Raw genomic sequence first — 22,860 nt, 5'->3', positions numbered from 1 at the left:
TGTGTGTGTGTGTGTGTGTGTTTGTGCTTCTTCTTGTCTGTCTGTGTGTATGTATGTATGTGTGTGTTTGTAGTATTCCAGCTGATAATTGTTTTGGTGGAAAAATAAAAACTGAAGGAGTGCGTGAGGGAGGGGCAGCGCACAATGAGTGGTGTGGACATTTTCCGTTGAAGTCGGATTAGGTGCACCACGGCCAGTAGTGGCGGGTGCTGGGAGGGGCTGGTTCAGGTGTCTGTGGAGGAAGAAAGGGTAATGACACACGTCTGAACATGTGACACGCAGCGGCAGAGGCGTCGGTGTAGCTTTAGCCCTTTTGCCGATGCCCAGCTGCTGCTGCCGACTGGGGGCTCTGTGGATACGGTGACTCAATGCTGCTTCTGAGAACAGCATCAGCCTGAGGCTTTAGCATTTACCACCTGACCCACCATTCACCATCTACCCACCTATCCAGCCTTATCCCTAATGCAATCTGATTCTGTGTGTAGAGTGCAGACACCCGTCCCCAGCCTCACTAGGGCGGCTTGTTTGCCCAGTTTTAAACGAACTAAACAGCGTGTTTCTTCGCATTAAAGTCAGACAGCCCACGCGAATTATTATCACCCTGCCACGAATTTCTGCTGTGTCTGACCGCAGAAATTAGAATGAAAAGCTCCACATACCGGGATGCGGACGTGGTTGTGATGCGTGTGTGCCCGTCCATGCGTGACAGCATGCCCATGTGCCAGTGTTGAGATATATGTGCGCAAGCGAATGCTTGTGTGCGATGTATGCGATGTATGCCTGGGCATGAATTTGAAGTGTGCACTGCGTGTCCGTGCACAGATAAGCAGTCATGATTCCCTATATGTTTCGAAGTCGATCTGTGATTCACTAAACGTAACTGCAGGCTAGCAAGTCACATCGTATACACTATATATATATATATATGAGAGAGATTACCGTCTCTCACATAATACTCGCTGGCAAAGACATGGACGCGCTCACACTTAATTCCCCGTAGTCCAGAAACCAGAAACACACACACACACACACACACACACATTCTTGGCTGCACTTTCCAACACCAAGCTCCAGTGAGCATGGACTGCTAGCTTTTCATTGAACAATTACTAACTAGGAAACAGAAAGAGTGTGCCCTCCACACAGATATACTCTACATGCAGATTGTACTGTATGTACGCAGTTTGCGATATAGGTAATACTTCTATTCGATTGTATTCGCCGCGATATATCTGACTTCTCTCCAACAGTACATCCTGTCCAACTAGCTAGTGTTTCTCGGCATCGTTTTTGGTTAACCAAGACGCCCCGCGATGTTGCTTTCGAGGATTTCTTGTGATTAATGGACATGACGCCAACCCCCTCTCCATCTCTATAATTTTATAATGAGTAGCTTGTACGCACTGTGTGGCCATTCGCACCCACACCCGATGTAAAGTCCAAAAATAGCCCAGCCGGGCAAGTAAAAATAGAGAGGGAATTACCGAAACGCTCTAGGACGAAAACGATTTGACAAACTGTCTCATTCCATCGGGCTATTTCTGAGGAATACGCGCAAGCAGGCGGCCCCAGATGAAAGCGCGGGCTGGAAAGACGCAGGGCGGGAAGTGTGGCCGTTGCAACCCCGCTGCAGGTCCGATGCGGTGCCGGTGCCGGTGCCGCTGCCGCCTCCAGCTGGCGCGATTAATCAGAACGGAGCGCGACGCGCTGAGCCCCGATTTCAGACCGCACGCGTCGCGTGAGCGTGTTTGCCACGTGCGTTGATCCAGAGCGGAGGCGCATTTTTTTTACGGAGCGGGAGCGCAGAGACTTTCATAATTGCCTACTCGCGAGATACATCTTAGCCTAATATCAGTGCCATTAATAGCCTATCTGGATCTTGATAAGCTTATTGAAATTAAATAGGCTACACCATTCTCTCTTGTCGCGACAAGGTAATAAGTACTTAAAATCCGCAATGGTCTTGTAAACCACAATGGTTAATTTGATAGCATTTGCAGAAGATATCAGCAAGGGAGGAGCCTCTGTGCCTTGTCCTCTGCAGAGAGAACACAGAACGGAGAGAATGCCAGAAGTCTATCTCATCTCTCGCTCTCCATCCCCATCAAAACAGTAAAATTCACTGGATTATCTCAGAAGATTCTTAATGGTAATTGTTTGACTGAATTGTTATGTAAAGTAGACTATATGATAACAACGATTGAATGACAGAAGACAATATTTTATATCCACATCGAATCATTTTTAAAGCTATTCACAATAAATGCAAAGAAGTAAAGGTATAGAGGGTGAATTTAAATTTGTCTTAGTGAATATATTTAACTGGAAGGAAAAAGGCACATGAACCAGTGCTCCATTGAAACGGGAATGATTAGTTTTCTCTGTATTTAATTCAATTTCTGTACACAGGAACAAACAATTTCACAAGCACAATTTTAAACCGTTTCCTTCTTTTTCAAAACGTCCGGCACAAGATCAAAACCAGCAGCGAACGTCTCGACGACATAAACCCCAATGTTGTATTTTATATTTTATTTTGTTTCAACTGCATTCTATTTCGTTCTATTCGAAACCAAATACCTGCACATCCTTGTTGAAAACAGGTCAGTGAACAACTAAGATAAAACAAATCAAATGTATCAGCCGTGAGTTTTGGGAAAAGAACATACGTATTGAAAACAACAGTACTCCTAAATTGCATTTTTAATGAATACAGTGCTCTGATTTACAGTGAATAAAATGAATGGAGATTAGTATACAACAAAGGTCAGATTATTTTCTGCCCAAAGTTTAAGACATCATGGCTGTTACTGCATCATTCAGGATGTACCATGAGGGAAAATCCATGAGATGTCCGTGTCTGACATTACTGTTGTGTACTCTTTTGCCTTGCCAAAGAGGGTAGCATCCAAAAACCTTCTGTTTGCATGCAGATAAGAATGTACTCTCAAGGAAAAGACAATGAAGCATTATTGTAGTGAAATTAATATGAATGCCTGATGTGCAGTAGGACACTCCTGTCCCACTGTGAAATGTTGAAAGCTTCAGTCGTGAGTGCAGTGTGACATAGCAGTGTGACATAAAGGTTGCTGGTTCAATTCCCATTCAGTTCCCCAGCGGAGCACTGCTGTCGTACCCTTGTGCAAGGTGCTTAACCCAAATTGCCTCAGTAAATGTTCAGCTATATAAATAGATTGCATAAGCAAAAAAAGATATGTAAGACATTCTGGATAAGAGCAAAATATGACATAATTAACAGGGTGAGGGTGTAGTGATATGTCCTTTCATAAAATCTTACATTGTGCAAATGTCCTTCCCAATTTGTCCCTGCAAAGAGTTCATATCATGTTCACATTTGTGGCATCCTTTTTAATGAGCTCCAAGAAGGTATGAATGAATGGGCTGAATACTGTACACATGAGCATGGGTTCTGTTCTCCTTTTTCAGCAGAAAATGTTGGACCAAGGGCAACCTTCTTAGTGTCTTCTGCCTCTACAACAACTCCCCCCAAGTGCATGGCAAAAAGAAGATCTTAAAAAATGTAATGTTTTGTGATCCTTTCACTTTGATTAGGTCATTTATAGCAACAACATATTAACATGTGAAGCTTTATTGAACTAGGAGGATTGTCGTCTAAGATATGGGTAGGGTGATGTTTCAACTGTTTCCTTTTTACTGTTACTGTTACAGGTAAGTGCGCCCACTGTATCATGTAGCTTTGGGTAGAGTTCACAGCTCATTGCTGTTCTTATGTTAAGATTGCCGAAAAACATACAAATGCTTTCAAAATCCATGCGCCGTCAATTCAGGTGTTTTGTTCTTCAAAACTCCCCCAAGAGTAAACACACTCTTTCTCTTAGTGATTCGTCGGAACCAAACACGGAGCATTAAAGACCCGTGCCATTATCCCCATGGCAACAAAGAAACACACTCTGCGATATTGCAGTTAATGAGAATGCCCCTTGTCTTTGTTTGAGCTTATCTGCGTATCACCAATTACATTAAACAGTGAAGTGAGACTTCATTAATCATCGCGTGTCTGTTATTACCGCTGCGGTTATTCTCGCCGGTAACACAAAGGCACAAAGGACGCAAGTGGGTATTAGCGCCCGGTAACTGCGCACTGTGGAGCTGCGTGTAGTGTGTTGACAGCGTGCGTGGCGAGGAGGAGACGTTGGCTTACATTATTGGCTCAATTCATTCGTGACGGCCGCGATTGTCGAGTCCGCACCAGAGCGTCATTAATATTGCCGCTGAAAGGGTAGCGTATATACACCACTGAGGATCGGGTAGAATTCATTGAGGAACAAGACGCAAATCGTGCTAAGCTGGGTGAAAAAGTTGCGTGGTGATGAGTGGTGTGAGAGTGGGGAAGTGCAGAACACACCTTTAACTACATTGTAAAGTGACGCTTTTTGAAACGCCCTGCAAAAAATATCCTTTTTCTGTAGAAGCCACAATTGAGCGGTCCTTTTCTTTTGTAGAAGAGAGGACTCGATGAATTGTGACACTTCATGGAGGTTTAGCGTTTGGCACATTGGGCTCAGCACCCCCTAGAGTCAGATGGAGGTAGCGCATGCTAAGAGGCGATGCTAATAGTTTGTCTGTAGTCCCATGACAGGCTGAAGGTCTGCACGATAGCTAGGCCGCAGACGGGTGACTCATCACTAGTGCAGCTGTCCCCCTGCCCGTTTCCGCAGTCTTCGCTTTTCAGTTTGGCCATCTGGTGCTCACTGTATGCTCGCCAGCAGCCATCTAGGCCTACAAAAGCACAGCGAATGTCAAACATTTTCATCCTAAGATGTGCGCTGGCTCTGACCAAGAGGGATTGATGCTTGTGTTCAGAGGGTGAAGGAAAGAGGACAGCAGGCCTCTAGTTTTAAAAGTGAAGGGGACAGTGTCAGATGGCATCAGAGGCACAGTGGCAAATTGGACAGATCTGTGGTCTCAACAGGAGTTATGTACCACAGTGGATGTGTTTAGGCTAGCTGTTTGTTATCTGGCTATATACCTATCTACACACCTATATGAGTCAGTCAACCTATCTATCTATCTATCTATCTATCATCTGTGTACTGTGTCTACATCTGTCTGTCTGGCTATCTATTTGTTTATTTATTTGTGTGTCTGTTGACATCAGTGACAGGGTGGCACTGTAGCATAGTGGTAAGGAACACGGCTCATAACCAAAAGGTTGCTTGTTTGATTGCCTGCTGGGGCACTGCTCCTGTGCTCATGGGTAAGGTACTTATTACAGAAATGCCTCAGTAAATAAGTTGTCTAAATGGATAAGATGTTAACATTGTAATAAGTGTAAGGTGCTCTGGGTGAGAGTGGCTGCTAAATGATAATAATGAAATGTATCTATATGACAATGTATTTGTCCGTCATGTATATAAATATATCCTTTTGCTTTATAAGAATAAATGATTACAAGTGAAAATAATAATTAGGGTTAGGGTTAGGATCTCTCTTTATTTATTTAGTTCACCTTTATTTGACCATGAGTGTGAAAAAAACCTTTAAACGTGGGATGTAGAAAAATTAGGGCTGGTCATGAACGTAGTCAGTCAGCTGCAGCAGGGGCGATTAGGTGGCCACTTTTGGAATTTGATAGACAGTGGGGTGAAGACCCTGACTCTTTGCAATAAGTGCCATGGGGCCTTTCATGAATGTAGTGTGTCAGAACCTCAGTTCATCCTGGGACTCTCTACAGCACAGTGCTCTACATCATGGCAAGGAGAGTGCTGGATTTTACTGCAAACAGCTACCTGGTTTCCCCAGGAGCCTCCCATCAAAGTGCCAACCATGCTCTGGTTGTTGAATCTGTGATTGGTTGGGTCAGGCTGGATTCTGTAAAGGTAGGTGCGTCTGAATTAACCCCCCCATCCCTCTCCGTGTGTTACAGGAACCTGGGGAAGTCGGGCCTAAGGGTTTCATGCCTGGGGCTGGGTGAGTACTGCACCAGGTTACGCTGCATAGCGCACCCCTCTGCAGGGGCCCCTGAGTACGGGATGCACGGCCGGACACCAGACCCACCCACCGCAGGAGATTAAACTCCTCTGTTTACTCTGATCGGTCGGGGCGACTTGTGTTTCACATTGTTACACATTCGATAATACATCTGGATTAGCGGTCGAGCGTCACAGATTAAGTTCGCCTGTCATTGGGGAGTAAGAATGAGCTCAGGATGCCAGTCCTCTGTCCTTAGCGACCTCCACACTCCAGCATCCAGGGTCTAGCAGCACTGTACCTTACTCTGTCTATATATACATACAGAGACATGTTGTAAGGATTATAGGGTTATTGTGTCCTGCATGTCAGACCCAGCACGTGGTAGAGAGCAATGACTGTGTGATTGTATCACACAGTACAAAATTTCTGTGTATCATTTGTAATTAAGTAAAATGTTACAATTAGTCAAAGGTTTGAATATTTTTGCAAGGCACTGTATGTGTTCACGTGTCAGCAATTGTGTGTATAAGTGTGTGTGTGTGTTTGTTTGAGGGTCTTTGATGTTAAGACAGTTGTGCATTTTTCCTTTCTGTTCTCAGGAACCTGGGTGACCTTTGGATCACAAATCTCAGATGAGGTGAGTTCATCTAGCACTGGCAGTACTGAAAATCTCTCATACAATCTCTCTCTCTGTGTCTCTGAATCAGTGTGCCTAAATCTCAGTGTCTCTCTGTCTCTCTGTGCATCTCAAAGTCTCAATGAACCCTCATTTCCTCAGAGTCTTTGCATATCCACATGTAATGACATGTTCAACATTCGGTCGACTGGTGTCTCACAGTCTTTGTCACTAAAAGTCTTGGTTTCCTCAGTGTGTCAGTGTCTCAGTGCTGCTTGTCTTTCTCAGATGGCTGAGAACCTGATGACCATCGCGTATGAAAACGGCGTGAACCTGTTTGACACGGCGGAGGTGTACGCTTCAGGGAGGTGAGCGCTTCGCCAGTCAGCTGTGCCGGATCACGTGAACACTCTCACAGCACTGTATAACGCACACTGACCGAGCAATTATGTATTCATGTAGTATAATTTCTACAAAAAGGCAAACACGTACAGTCAAACCAATGAACCTACATAAAGCATGAGCAATGTAATTTTCATATAAATGATAATTGTGACAGTGAAGTTACAACATTGTGAAAAATGTATATAATTAGATGGAATCTATTCAGTGATATTGTTGATTCACATATATGTCAGTGCAGTCATTTTTTTAGTTATCAGTCAGCACCAGTCAGCTATGCACTGTCCCTCAGGCTGTGACAGTCTGAGATATACTACTCTGTGATTGGGGCTGTTGGTCCTTCCCCAAACAGAACTAGCAGCTTGTCATCATTCGACATGAAAAAGAAAATGTCCCTGATTAAGGAAATATATTAAAATGCAGCTTCCTCATTTCTGAATGTTTTTTTCACTGTGTAAAAGGAATTGTGCATCTGTGCACTTTGAATTGGTGAATTAGAGAAGGAGAAAGGAAAGGAAATATTAAGTAATAGATAGGGTTTAAGTTTGTTTTGTAATGTTGCTTAGTATTTTACAGTTTTCAACATACTAGTTTTTTCTCTTTCGTTCAAGGATCCCCCTGTGTTTTACTGGCATAGATTTACAACGGGAAACACGGCCAAAACATGCTTACATATACAGGATGTATGGAACAATACACAAGATTTTATATACTGATACAAATGTGGTAAAATAATATTTTTATATTATAAATTATAAATAAAGAGCAAATTCTAATGCTACATATAAATACATAATGACAACAAAAAAAATGTAATATATATACAATAAAACCAGCCTAAACTAAGGGACATAGCAATCTTGGGAATGTTGCTTTGAGATGTCTACACACTGTCACTCAAGTCATGGCAAGCTGATGCAGGCTTAGCTGCCAGGTTTGCTGTTTGCTCTTCCTCTGCAATAACGATGGGGATTTTACTGTGGCGCCTCTCTCTCTCTCTCTCTCTCCCTCTCCCTCTCCCCCCCCCTCTCTCTCTCCCCCTCCCTCCCTCTCTCTCCCTCTCTCTCTCTCTCTCTCTCTCTCTCTCTCTCTCTCTCTCTCCCCCCCCCAGGGCCGAAATCACCCTGGGAAACATCATTAAGAAGAAAGGATGGAGGTGTGTCTCTCATATATTTATAGTTTCCTGTCGATCCATCTTTCTGCATCCCTGATTTTCGTGATGACGGCAGCAGTGCCAAACCACTGTAAATAATTGGTGGACGCTTTTCCACACCCCTCCCCTGTCTCACTCTGAATTTCATTTCCATTCATTTCAGTGTGCTTTACTGCCATGAAAAACATTCGGTGAATACTACCAAAGTGTGTGTGTGTGTGTGTGTGTGTTTAAATCAATGAACATACACTCATCTTCAGCAATATAAATACAATAATGATGGCTGTAAATCTAGAAGTCATTACCAGACACAATATTGGTGAGCTCTTTAGTTAATCTCTCTGTCTCTTTCTCCCTCTCTTTCACTGGTTTAACTCAGACGATCCAGTTTTGTGGTGACCACTAAGATCTATTGGGGAGGCCAGTAAGTATCCTGTTTTTACCAGCACGTCTTGTAACACCACATGGATAACACTAGGCCTGCATGATATGAGGAAAATCTGCAATGTGCGATAACATTGTTCAATATTAAGATATGACTTGCGATAAATAAACAAATATTTCAAAATAATAAAATTATTATAACATTACTCTTTAATCTGCTTTACAGTAATTTTAATCATTTGCAGAGACGATTGTCAAAAACATAAAACATCCATGTACTTCTTTTTGGGAGCATAAACATATTTAAAAGGAAAGACACCTTTCTGACAGAAAATGCATGCAACTCAAGGTGCTTTAGAAAATTAAGTTGAAAACAGCTGTATTGTCCACCATTGTAATCAAGAGTTGAAATTTGACTTCAGCTTGAAAAATTGACAAAAATATAAAGTTAAACATCATAGTGACAACACTGAATAACAAATCTTGTATCTTAAGTTTACATTGAGCAAAGTTTGAGTTACACATCATCACAAAATGCCGCCATATGGTAGCTAGTGAGCCACAATATCAAAACGCAACTTAGCTTCTCATTCACAGGGTCACTCGGAACGATTTGGTAATTTCGTTTTATAGTAGCGTAGGGTAACTAATAACACCAACAACAGAGTATTGGTTGAAAAATGCAACAGAATATGATTACCCAGGCTGCCAGGTTTGGCATAATTATTTTTTCTATTTTTTATTAGTAGTGATTTCGCACTGACTTGTGTGACTGAAATGGCAATAGTTTGGTTTCCTTACTGAGATCGCGTCAACTTAACAAAATAAAACATGCGTTTTCATCAATTTCATCGCTCCTGCGCAGAAATAGCTACGGTTTGTTTCCACGGTTAGCAGTTTATTGTAAGCAAACACTTGGCAGAGTGGTGTTTTAATTGATTTCAGCTTTTTATGTGACGTCACTTGAAATCAGACTGGCAACCCTCTCGAAAAGGCCGACAGTAGTTTATCACAAACACAGCTTATGGCAAGCCGTTTTAACATTTAATAGCTAGACTGGATATGTAGACCCTATTGCAGATATCCGTAATTCAATTCTTCCTAGTCAAAATGAAAATTTCAGATTTCCTATCCAGAATGAACATTCTGACTGTCTGCAATAGAATTCTTACTAGGAAAAACTCCCATTTCTTATATCTACAATTCAGTTCTAGTAAAAATGTCATTACGGATATGTACAACTGCAGTTTTACTAGGACAAATACAATTGTGGACATCCGTATAAATATTGTGGATCTCCATAATTGTAATTCTTCCTATCCAGAATGCAGTTTTAGACATCTGAAATTGTAATTGATGTAGAATGAATGTAACTGTGACTTTTGACGCAGTGTTTTGACGTGTAACAAACACATTCTTGCCGGCTACTATCACAAGACGTTTTAGCGGGATTCTCTAGGGCAGTGTTTCTCAACCCTCTCCTGGAGTACCCCCTGCCCTGCATGTTTTAGATCTCTCCCTGTTCCAACACAGCTGATTCAAATGATCAGTTTGTTATTAAGCAGCTTCAGGAGTTCATAACGAGTTGATCATTTGAATCAGCTGTGTTGGAGCAGGGAGAGATCTAAAACATGCAGGGCAGGGAGTACTCCAGGAAAGGGTTGAGAAACACTGCTCTGTTTTAAACCTTTCTGGAGTTAAGGCACATCAATGTTCAAATCAGAATGTCAAGGCACACCAATTTAAAGTTGGTTATCAATTACGAAGAATGTCACACACATTATGATAGGCTATAATGTCACAGCGAGATTTGACCCATAATGCACTACAGCAGACTGTCAAATAATTATCAAACAGATAGGCTAGTTAAATCAGACAGGCAATCGTATAATTTATTAAAAATGCATTGAAGTGCATTGGAGCAACAACTTGTCCGACATAATGAAGAGCAACATAAAATAAAATAAATAAAACAAAACATTACTCCATTAACCCTTTCGCATGTATGCTAAAACTGGTGCGATTAGAACACTAGATTGGAAAAATTCTAGCTAATTTTAGCTTTGAGGAAACAGCTATTTAACATTAAAAAATATAGCAAATGTTAACTGAAAATTATGAGAAGCTTAATAACGTTAATGAAAACATAACAAACCATGTAGGCTAACGTAACATGCCCGCTACATAGCATAAACATAAGTTATGTGCTAAAGGGTTAATAGCACAATATAAAACATCAGTTTTTTCACAGAGTATAAGTGCACACACACCTAGCCTATATAAAAATGCATCGGGTTCCTTAAAATTCCACAGCACACCGGTTGAGAACCACTGCTTTAGTGGGATTCAGAAAAGAATGGACCGGGAAAGGGACAGAACGTCGACTTTAGATCGTATGACAAACCGTTTTAACATTTAATAGCTAGACTGACGACGACAGGGAAACGTACTGGAGAAAGAGACTTTTTTTTACTAGTAAGAATGCAATTCTGGATATCCAAAAAGATAATAATAAATGCCAAAATGGCTCACTTCAGTTATAACTAGTAAAAACTGGATTGTAGATATCTGAAATGGGAGTTTTCCCTAGTAAGAAGTGTATTGCAGACATCCAGAATGTTCATTCTGGATAGGAAGATTGACATTGTGGACATCTGAAATTGAAAGCCCAATACACATAAATGGGTGGCCAAGATGGCGTCGTAATCACCATATCATAGAAAACTCTCCTGATTTTTTTTTCCAGAGATAACAGCTCATTTCGGTTTTCTGAAGTCTGCAACTTGTCACAAAGGTTTGTTAGTTTGTTTTATGCCGGGTTCAGACTACACGATTTTTTTGTCTTTCATGACGGTCACCATGTCAGACTAGGCATTCATAATAGCATAAAATGGTGCCTCGTCTTGGTCGGGAGACTGGCAACACTACAAGTTTGACCCCGACCAACCATCGTTCACGTCCTTGCGTTTTGTCGGGGAGGCGGGTCAAGAAAGTGTCAATCATGGCTAGAGAAGCGCTATGTGTGTTGTTGCTGCTGAGTTCGCATTAACATTACACCGGAGAATTTGCTATCAGCTCCTAAATCGCAGATACAGAATGTGCCTTGTTGTCTCTAGTACACAATTTCTACAACTAGTGTAAATGTAGTTGCAAGTTCAAAAAATATGACTGGATAATAATACTGATTACTGTTATTACTATAACTCCATGCAACTGGCAGTTACTGTAACACTTTATGTGTAACCATAATTAAAATAATATTACCGACGTTTAACAATAATATACTGTTACTATTCCTAATTTCCATGTTTGTAGAGAGCACTCTGTCATCCTATTGGTCAACTTCAGAACATGTCGTGGGAGATTCTCAAAAAATTCTGAAATGCTAGACTATTCGTCGAGGTGCCATGGGGCGTCCCAGACGCCACATCGCTGTTCGTCGATTAGGCCTATGTCACATTACAAGACCCATTCGTCGTTCAGCGTCGTTCCCATTGTTACAATGTTCACATTTGGGCCCAATGCTAGAAATTTGTCGGGTACGGCAAAATCGGGCTGAAATTGTGTAGTCTGAACCCGGCATTACAGTCTAACAGCAAGCCTTTACTTTGATCAATAATCGTAATTTGAATGAACAAAGAAATTTTTTACCCATGGCGTCTAACAAAGCTAGCAAGCGCAAATCAACCGCTATTTCTGAATCTCCAACAAAGACTCCCGTCAGCAAAAACAGGAAGATGTTTGAAGACGAAGATATTGCACAAAACATTATTGCTACTCTTACAGTTGTGATAAATGAAAGAGCCAATGGTTTGCAGGAGGGGACTAAAAATCTGAAAGATTCAGTCAAATTTAACTACTCTGAGTTGAAAGACTTGAAAGGGAAAATGACATAAACGGTTACCAGAGTGGGTAACAATGAACAGAAGATACTGGAAATGTAAAACAAAATCCTAGAGCTCTCACGTTATAAAAGGTGCTGGGATCTGCGTTTATTCGGCCTGGCTGAAGAAAACAGGGAAGATAGATATTACTTTCTTTCAGAGAGGCTATCTGCCAAGAGATGGTGCCAGATTGTAGCAGCAAGATACCCAGGGCCAGATTAAGAACACAAAGGGCCCTGGGGCTACACCTAATCAAACGGCCCCCTCAAAATTATCACGCAATATTTTCAGGCTCTCAGGTCTTGGCTTTTTAAATGGAAGACAAAGTGGCTCGGACCGAGCCATACACTATTCCAGCCAATCAAGATGTTGCTTCAGGAGCATGGAAGGGAGGGGTGTAATTTGATTGGCTGTTGAGCTCAATTATCAACAACCTTTTGCCAGATTCGAGGACTGTACCTTTAATCTTAGTTGAAGACACAACAATATTAAGATGAGTAGGTATGATTAATTAGTTAACAATTTATTTTATGAAAACAATTATTTCTAACCTGAGACAAGGACAAAATCAAGGCTAAATGTACATGAAACCATGGCACAACTATAACATACACTTAACAACACTTCTTAGGCTACTTGTTTGTCCAGCTAGCTAGATTACTACATTGATTTTAGATTCCCCAATGCTAACTCGCTACTGGATGCCAGTCGGATATTGCCGTAGACCAGCTAGCTATACATCGTGTTATTAATAAACTGAAATGAAGCAAAGTTACATTTTCACAAACATGAGGCTGTGGGATGAGGTAAAGATGTGCTAATCAATAACCCAGGCAGTTTTGTATAATTACAGTCAAATGTGCATCTAACTGGCAGATATACAATCTTAGCCCTTTCGCACGTAAGGTCACACCGGTGTGATTTGCCATTTAGCACGTATGATAAAACCAGTGCAATTAGATTGAAAAAAGTAGATTGAAGAAATTCTAGCTAATTTTAGCTTTGAGGAAACAGTGATTTAACGTTAAAAAATATAGCAAATACTAACTGAAAGCTATGAGAAGCTTAATAACGCTAATGAAAACAAAACGAATCATGTCATATAACACACGTGCTACATAGCATAAAAATAAGTTACATGCGAAAGGCTTAGTTACCTGGGGGGATGGAGATACCTGTCCCGGCCTCTCCTGTTTGAACAGACGCTTGTGCTTCTGCTATTTTGAGGCTAAAATACTGTGTCAGTCTGGATATTTTATCTTTCAGCTCTGTTTTTCGGCCTTTAACTTCCTTTTTGTGTATCCACTGTTGCTTTTTTTGGACATTTTATTGGATGTTCAAACGGGAATACAGCTGGCTATACCAAATGTTTGAAATTAGGCGCAAAAGGTGCAACAACTAGCCTACACGTCATCACTGAATTTGAAAAGAAGGAATTGTATTGGACCATAAATAAAAACAACCAGACAATTTGTCTAATCATCTCATTGTCTCCTTATTTATATCCTTTACATGAACAACGAAGGGGCTGCAAATTTATAGGCTACCAAACTGACGTAGGGTTACTCCCACTGTCAACCAGGTCCCTGCCAGCCTGCGGGCCCTGGGGCTTAAGCCCCCCCTTAGCCCTGTTGTTCATCCAGCCCTGAAGCTACCCGAAGTGATCGACAGTGTTCATCAGCTCGGGAAATCACACCAAGACGGCTGCCCAAGAGGCACTATAATACAGTTCTCAATGCGTCATTACTGTGACTCTGTTTTGAAAGCCGCAAAACAGTCGTCATATCTACGTGAAAAGAAGCTATGCTTCAAGGAAGACTTTTCCCCAGAGGATCAAGCGAGATGCAACCTGCTGTGGCCTTTAGTGGAGAAGGCGAGGAAAGATGGCAAGACAGCCTACTTTATTGGTCCCAGAGCTTTCATTAAAACGGTGAGAGAAGAAAGGAGATCCACTCCCCACCCTCAATAGATGAACTTTGATTACATTGGTTGGTAAATTCTGAAAAAAAATTGTGATAGCCCATACTCTCTTTGCTGGTTACAACATTCTTGTAAAGGGCTATGTTATAAGTACTTCAGGTCAATGCAACCTACCTTTTCAAAGCCAACATTTAGTTTTATTTGGCTAGTTACTTGAGTCTACAATGTTCTGGTATAAGGTTTATACATATAAAGGTTTTACAGCTTCAGTTTATTAAGCTGCTAACGTCTAAGAATTGTGTTTTTATCAGGACAGTGTCAGTTTAGGATATTATTTGCCATTGCTCAGGGTTATAAGCTGTTCTAAAGTCATTTACTGTCTCTTTTGTATTCATCATTTCTTCCTTGTCCATTATTTCATTTAATGCTAGGGGATTAAGAGACAAGACAAAAAGGAAAGCAATTTTTGTATGCAAAGAGTTTAAAAGCAGACATGTTTTATACAGGAAACACATTCAGGGTCAAAAGATTCCAATTTCTGGAAAGCTCAGTGGGGTGAGGAAATATGGTTCTCTCATGGCTCAAATCACTCTGCAGGTGTTTTAACATTAAGGCATAGGTTCAGTGGGGAAATTTTCTTTTCATTATCAGATCAATATGGCCACTCACTTTTTGGTTATTTCACTGAATGAGGAGTTGTATTTACTTGGTAACATCTATGGGTATAATAAAAAAGAAAACATAGAATTCATTGAAATCTTAAACAAAATTGATTATATACTAGGGAAACGCACAAAAATGAAAGTAATGTTGGGAGGTGACTTTAATCTCACTTTGAATGACGGTATTGACAGATGGCCTGTCAAATCAAATGCAGCCTCCAATATTACAATGATAAACCTTATGTAAAGGCTAGACTTAATAGATATGGAGACTCAAATCCCAATGAGATAGAATTCACATGGATGAACAAAATGGGTTCTCTGAAATAACGTGTAGATTTTTGCCTAATTTGAGAACATGGAGCGCTCCATCCATAGAGTTGATATTTTACCTGCTCCCCTTTCAGAGCATAAGATAATCTTGCTAGAAATAGTTGTGTCTGTGCGGTGCGGTGAATGGTCTTTAATAACAGAATCCAAAGTCGTGGTCTGGGACAAAACAGGTCTGCACCGGGAAGCAGCAATACAAAAATCCAAATCTGGGCTCCCGAGTGGCTCAGTCAGTAAAAGCACTTGTTCCGAGTGTAGACTGAACACTGAAGACCCGGGTTCAATCCCAACTGTGTTACTAGCCAACAGTGACTGGGAGCTCACAGGCGGAACACATTGGCTTCGTTCCGCCAGGGATAGGGGTGGGTACGTCGGCAGGGGCTTCGGTCCCATTAGCAACAGCAACCCCTGCTGGTCGATCAGGCACCTGTGGTCCACGTGCCAAAGCTGCATATGAAATGTCTTCTTCCGACTCATCTCTGTGCCAGCTTAGCTTGTGGCTAAGCGGCTGACATCACGCTTCTCGGAGGAGGGCACGTGCTTGTCCACGCTCTCCCAGATTGACAGTGGGGGTTGTGCAATGGGACCGAACATCAATGACAAATTGGGCATTTGAAAAATTCAGGGAATTAGCCATTCCAAATTGGGGAGAAAATGGAAAAAATGAAAAACGAAAAAAAAAATCCAAAACCACTACTGAGGTCCAAAGAATAGGCAAAGGGAGGAAAAAAAACCACAGGAGACTAACAGAGACCAGGCTCAGTAGTGTTGCAGGAACAATACCTCAAAAAGAGGTAACTGAACTTAGTCCTTAAGTAGCCAGGGCTTGATTGAAGAATGGGTTACAGGTGTGCTTGAGTGGTTGAGCCAGGCTGAACTGGGCGTGGCTGGTTTGGCTGAGTGGGTTGAACTGGGTGTGGCTGAGCTGGCTGACTGGGTGTGACAAAGATGAAGTAAAACTGGCAGATCAAGCTTGACAATATATATATTCATAAAGCAAAAGGAGCCTTTGTACGTTCCAAAAGAAAATGGTTGGAAGGGGGAGAACAAAATTCAAGTTATCTTTTTTAATTAGAAAAACACCATCAGAAAAATTATTGTATAACAAAATTGAAAATGGGTGACTCTGTAACTCAGAACCCTTACGAAATATCAACCATCTGTGAAAATTTCTACAAATCTCTCTATGATTCAAATTCATCAATTACAACAATAGAACAATTAATGAATACAATAACTGATGTTAAAAAAATAGTAGAGATAGCCTTAACGCATGTGACTCGCCGATTACTGTAAAATAAACTGAAGATGCCATTGGTAAACTCAAATACAACAAGAGTCCAGGTGTTGACGGACTAACGTCGGAATTTTACAAAAGATTTGCTAAAGAAATATCACCATTTTTACAGAATGTATTTTTAGAAAGTATAAAGAATGGAAGTCTTCCCCCTACCACGACTCAAGGCCTTATACATTTAATACCAAAACCACAAAAAGATAAATTATCGCTTGATAATTGGCAACCTATTTCCATGCTTCAAAACGATTTCAAGATAATAGTCACATGTCTAGCTAAAAGGATTAAGGAAACTCTCAATGAAATAATAGAAGAAATTCAGTCTGGTTTTATTGTCAGTTCTGCGGCTTCGTTGCCGGTTTGTTTTTGTTTTCCTGGCCATGTGCTTTTGTTTTCTGTGCTCTCATTTGCCTGCCCCGCCCCTTGTTTCTCCGCCTGTGGCTTGATTGTTCATGTGTTTCACCTGCCCGCTTGTTCACCTGAGTCTTGTTTGCTTGTTAGCGCGTGCAATTATACCCTGTCTGTTTCCTAGCTCGTTGCCAGTTTGTCCCAGTTATTCTGTGTTGCAACCAGCAATCTCTTGTGTTAACATTTTGCCCACCTGGTTTTTGATCTTGCCTGTTTCCTGACCACGACTTTAGATCCAATTCTGTCCCATGCCTGCCTGTTTTGTTTACCCTGCCTGTTTCTCGACCTCGCTTTTCGTATCCAACTTTGTACTATTTGCTGTGCCTTCCTGGTTTTTTGACATCGCCTGTTTGACCCCGTTTTTTGGACTACCCCTGTGGACTGTAATAAATACCTCCGCCTCTGTCTGCACCTGAATCCCTGCCTGAGCCCTGAAATTTATGACAGGCAGACATATAACTAACAACATAAAACTGGTATTAGATATTGTAGATTACTCAGATCTTATAGAAGATGAGGGTTTTATTCTTTTTTTGGACTTTTACAAGGCCTTTGATACCATAGAACATTACATTATTTTTAAAACTTTGAGTCTTTTTTGTTTTGGGAGAGCCTTTATAAATGCAATTAGAACTATTGCTATTATTATATAAAGTTCTATCAAACTGTCACATGGTACTTCCAAAAGATTTTATATTAAAAGGGGCCTTTGACAAGGGTGCCCTGCATCACCATATCTTTTTCTGCTTGTTATGCAAACTTTCCTAATTCATATTAAAAATAGCAATATTGAGGGTATATCAGTTGCAGGCAGAACCATTTATATCACTCAACTAGCAGACGATACCACACTCTTTCTTAAGGACAAACAACACATTAAGATGCTGTTAACATTTTTTCTGAAGCCTCTGGACTTTTTTAAACATAGCAAAATGTAAATTACTTCCTATTAAAATTTGTATAGATGATAGGTTATTCAAAATACTGGTTAAAAAGGTTAAATATCTAGGGGTAATTATAACGACAGATCAGAAATCTAGAGCAATGGAGAATTTTAGTCCTCTAATCAAAGCAATAGAGAAAAGATTTAACCTATGGCTCCAAAGGGATTTATCTATCTCAGGAAGGTCTTTATTATCTAAAGTAGAAGGTCTATCTAGGTTCATTTACACTGCTCTAGCTCTAGATGTACCCATAGAATGTTGTACTAAAGTTGATGAACTAATCTTTAACTTCATTTGGAAAAACAAGACCCAACACCCATGTTAAAACAAGTGTTTTGATGAATAAACCTTCCAGTGGTGGCATCAACGCATTCAATTTTTCAACTCTGAATACCACTTTTAAAATTAAATGGATTAAAGTTTTGCTTAAAAACCCATCTTCATTTTGGGTTTTTATACCCACTCATGTAACCATGTAACTACAATATCTCTAAAATTCCGCTGAAACTCTCGCTGTTTCATAAACAAATGTTATTAAGCTGGTGTCTTTTGTATAAACACATTTTTTCACCACATAATTACTTTGTATGGAATAACAAAGACATTAGATTTAAGAATAAAACTCTCTTTAATAAAAATTGGTTTGATAAAGGAATTTTATTAGTTAGTCAACTACTTAATCCAGAAGGTCACCTACTTTCATATGGAGAATTTCTCAAAGCATATGATCTCCATATGTTACGGAAATATTATGCAGTAGTGTTTGATGCAATCCCAGGTGGTGCTATAAAGCTTTTGTCATCAGCTCCAAAAGGAAAAGATTGTACAGTGCCATCCTTAAATCCCAATAATATTTACATAAATTCAGAATGTTCACTATTATGTGGTAAAGCTACTAATAAATGTGTAAGAAATGTAATTCTAAGAGATGTTGTTACCAAGTCTTCTGCAGTATATTACTGGAGTAACATTTATGAGAACATGGACTGGAAATGGTCCTGGCTATTACCAAAAAATACTTAATAACAAATAAAGTGAAAGAAGTTTCCTTAAAAATTATGCATAAATGTTATCCAGTGAAATCTTACTTCTATAACTTCGCTAAATATAAACTAGATTTGGATACTAGCTTCTGTTTTTGTAAAAACTGTGAAGAAACTTTAATACATCTGTTCTGGCAATGTTTGTATAGCAGAAAAAAATTTTAAAATAAAAAAAAATTTAAAAAAAATTATGCACTTTTATCACGGAGGAGCACATACTGTTTGGGGCAAAGAAGGATGACCTTATTGATAAGGATAAATTGTTCTTTATCAATCTTTTGTTACTTTTTGGTAAATATCATATACACACCAGCAAATTCTCTGACCAAAAACCAATCTTTATTATTTTCAAAGCCATCTTTAATATATATTTGGAAATGTTGAAATTTTGTTCAAATTCTAAAGCTAGAAAAACTCTCGTAATTTGTAAAAAATTCTCTGTAATTTAAGTGTAATCCCCTACCACTTGCTTTGAATGTTTTTGTTATAATTAATGTTGTGATGTCCATATAGTCATTTTTTGTTACTTGTATCCCATTGTTCTGTTGTATAAATTATACATTGTTTGGTTGTATGTTAATAAAATAAATAAATAAATAAATAAATAAACAATACACATGAATGGCAAAAGTGACGTCATTTGTCCTAGGAAGAATGACGTTGTGGATGTCTGAAATGACAATTTTGGATAGGAAGAATGTCATTGTGGCTATCTGAAATGTTCATTTTGACCAGGAAGAATTGAATTACAGATATCTGCAATACATATCCAGTCTAGCTATTAAATGTTAAAATGGCCACTTGTACTTTTTAAGGATTTTTAGATATCTTAAATTTAGTTTTGACTAGTACAATCAAAGTTGTAGGTATCTTGAAATACAATTTCTACTAGTAAGAACGTTATTGTGGATATCTTTAATTAACATTCTGACTAGTGATTTTTACTAGGAGAAATGCTATTATGGATATCTAAAATGTAATTGCAGATAGGAGTGTGGTTTGATTAAATGTTAAAACGGCTTCCCATACACGCTTCTTTAGTGCATTTTTATTTCCTATTCAACCAGCGCTCGCTACGCCCCTGCCCTTTTCCGCTCATTGGTGGAACATCAGTTTTAAGGGGCACGTCATCTTACCCGGAAGAATGTGGCGGCAGGAGCGCATAGCTCATGGCGGGCCAAAACAAAGGGAGCGAAATTGGGTAGCCCTGTGATAGGTCAAATGTTCGCCTGCTGAGTGTAACTGCGTGGCGCATGTAAATAAAATGATTTCTCTTATTCATCGCGTTTCAGGCAGTCTTTTGCGATGTGTTTATCGCGCATGTTCATATTGCGATGACCCCCCCCCCCCCACACACACTTCTATGAATATGGACTGTGCTGTGACAATACCTGTGCTCCCTTGCAGGGCGGAAACAGAGAGGGGCCTGTCCAGGAAACACATCATTGAAGGTAAAGCACTATTGCTGAAATACCACCTCCTTACAGCCACCATCTTCATCACCATCATTATCATCGTCATCATTTCCATCATCATCATCAATAGCCTTACTCCCATTACTGTTAACATTATCATCATCATCATCATCATCATCACCGTTAGCCTTAGTAGCGTAACCATTAGCATTATCATCATCATTATTCACCATTCATTGCACTGCAAAGAGGCATATATTTAATATATTCACCATCCTTTGTGTGTATCCCATTAATATGTGCTTTGTCTAACCACTGGACAAATCAGCAAACTGAGGTGAAGGTCTGTGCTTGAAGCTACTGTGCTGTCCCACGGGGGGGTGTGAGACTTTAGCCTACACAAAGTCATGAACCCAGCACCTGCCCTGCAGATCCCCCACAGTCCCTCTCACACTTCCTGCCCTCACAGTCTGTGCCTTCACAGACTTTACCTCTCACCCCGCTCATCAGCTTGGTTCAGGACGTGTCTGGCACCTGGTTCTGCCAAGTTATAGCAGACACAGGCCAGGTGAAAACCCATCTTTTAGACTACTGTAACGATACAGCATCACACTCCACCCCCCCCCCCCCCCCATCCTGCCCCCTTGGGACTGTAACCTAATTATCTCAGAGCCCAAAGTACCTCAACCCTGCTCTAATTAAAGAGCCATTCTCTCCCTCTCTCTTACAGTGTCCTCTACACAGCACTGTGGGCAAAAACAGTGGGCGCCGAGTGTTCTCCCCAATCCAGACTGAGCCCTCCTCATTAGCATTGGGATCGCTTTAAATTCAAACCTCAACACCCCCCCCCCCCCCAAAAAAAGCACATCAAAACTCAGCCTCATTATAAATAAACCAGCTCTTATTTGATTGGCTCTTGACATCAGTGCCTCAGAGGTGGGACGTGACATGGCAATGTTCTTCTGCAACTTTTTGCATGCGTCACACATATCGCCTCACCATTTGTCATTAAACATTATTTGCAGTGATGGATTATGCTGCCTGACTTTAACAGACTCAGACCAACAGCGTGTAGGCTTTCCTCCTTTCATTTGTATTTGATTAAGAAAGGCACCCTTTAGCTGGAGGGAACATTTTAATATTAAAATATCCCATGCCACTCACACCACAGATGTGTTCTGTACAAAGACACAGCAATTGTAAATAATGAACCCTTTATATTACCTTACATTATTGTCATTTAGCAGGCACTCTTGTCCAGAGCGACATTTTTATGTAACCCATTCATGCAACTGGATATTTACTGAGGCAATCCCATCTCTATGGTTGTAGCTCTCGTACTCTAAGCTCTGGCCAACTGCGACAGTCATACACATTTATGTTTTGCCATTTAGCAGACATTAAGTACAGAGCGACAAGTCCAAAGTCCAAAGCATGAGCTCCAAGCACATTTCATAAAGTAGGAACATCGGTACATACAGGACGCAGCAGACCACATACAGACATGCTGCACACCCTCACAAACACCTTACATGAATGCACACATTCAGACATGCAATAAAACATACCCTGTAGGATATGTGAGTTGCAATTGAAATTGTCTTCCATGACATCCTTCAACATAAGGGGGCATAGTCTGAGGAAGTCAGTGAAAATAAGTGCAGTGTTAGCACAGCTTATCCAGGCAGGTGATTATATTAGAATGGTATCAGCAGGAGGACCGATGTTGTTGTTGTGGACACAGAGATTGATGAGGGAAACTGTGGTTGAGCATAGAGGACGAGGGAGAGGGTGGCAGGATGTGGGAAACCGGCTGCGCACAGAGGACGAGGGTGGTGATGATTGTGATGATGTCATTGCTGTTCCCAGGCCTCAGGGGCTCCCTGTCCCGGCTGCAGCTGGAGTACGTGGACATCGTATTCGCCAACCGGACGGACGTCAACAGCCCCATGGAAGGTCAGCCCTTGCCCTTGTGTGTGTGTGCGTGTGTGTGTGTGTGTGTGTCTGTGTGCACACGAGTGTGCGTGTGTTATTGTGTGCTTGCAGTGTGTGCACATGTGTTTATGTCTGTGTCTGTGTGTGTATTGGTCCCAATGTCATACTGCCAATCATTCAATCAGTCAGCGAAGTGGGCAGACTCAGGTGTATTATGGGTTATCAGCTGCTAGGGTTTCCATGGTACCAGTCAATGTACAATATCAAATGAGGGTCATTTATCCAAGCTCAGTAAACTCTTTATTCGCTTCTTCTGTCTTTGAGAATCACTGAGAATAAATAGCAGAGACAAGCTTGGATGCTGAGTCAGTGGGGTCTGAAAAAGTACACTGATGGAGTATAGGATGTTCATAAAAACAGTGGCTGAGAAATGTGGGGGATTATGGGAAAGGGGTACTGATACTTGCAGCAAGGTCAAGAGGTTGGAGGCCAGGCACAAGAGAGAGGAACAA

General features: G+C 40.7%; 1 protein-coding gene across 1 annotated transcript in view; it reads left to right on the top strand.

The window, feature by feature from the left end:
* The window catches only part of LOC118790866 (voltage-gated potassium channel subunit beta-3-like), a 45,275-nt gene that overhangs the window by 7,935 nt on the left and 14,480 nt on the right, over positions 1 to 22,860 (top strand). Inside the window, exons 2-8 of the mRNA XM_036547972.1 lie at positions 5,909 to 5,952; positions 6,555 to 6,592; positions 6,860 to 6,939; positions 8,085 to 8,129; positions 8,506 to 8,550; positions 20,406 to 20,449; positions 22,283 to 22,369. Coding sequence (XP_036403865.1) covers positions 5,909 to 5,952; positions 6,555 to 6,592; positions 6,860 to 6,939; positions 8,085 to 8,129; positions 8,506 to 8,550; positions 20,406 to 20,449; positions 22,283 to 22,369 — 383 coding nt within the window. The remainder of the gene's footprint in view (positions 1 to 5,908; positions 5,953 to 6,554; positions 6,593 to 6,859; positions 6,940 to 8,084; positions 8,130 to 8,505; positions 8,551 to 20,405; positions 20,450 to 22,282; positions 22,370 to 22,860) is intronic.

Source organism: Megalops cyprinoides, chromosome 16 (assembly GCF_013368585.1).
Source record: "Megalops cyprinoides isolate fMegCyp1 chromosome 16, fMegCyp1.pri, whole genome shotgun sequence".
Lineage (NCBI taxonomy): Eukaryota > Metazoa > Chordata > Actinopteri > Elopiformes > Megalopidae > Megalops > Megalops cyprinoides.
The sequence above is the reverse complement of the archived record's forward strand: the minus strand, read 5'-3'. Positions and strand labels throughout refer to the sequence as shown.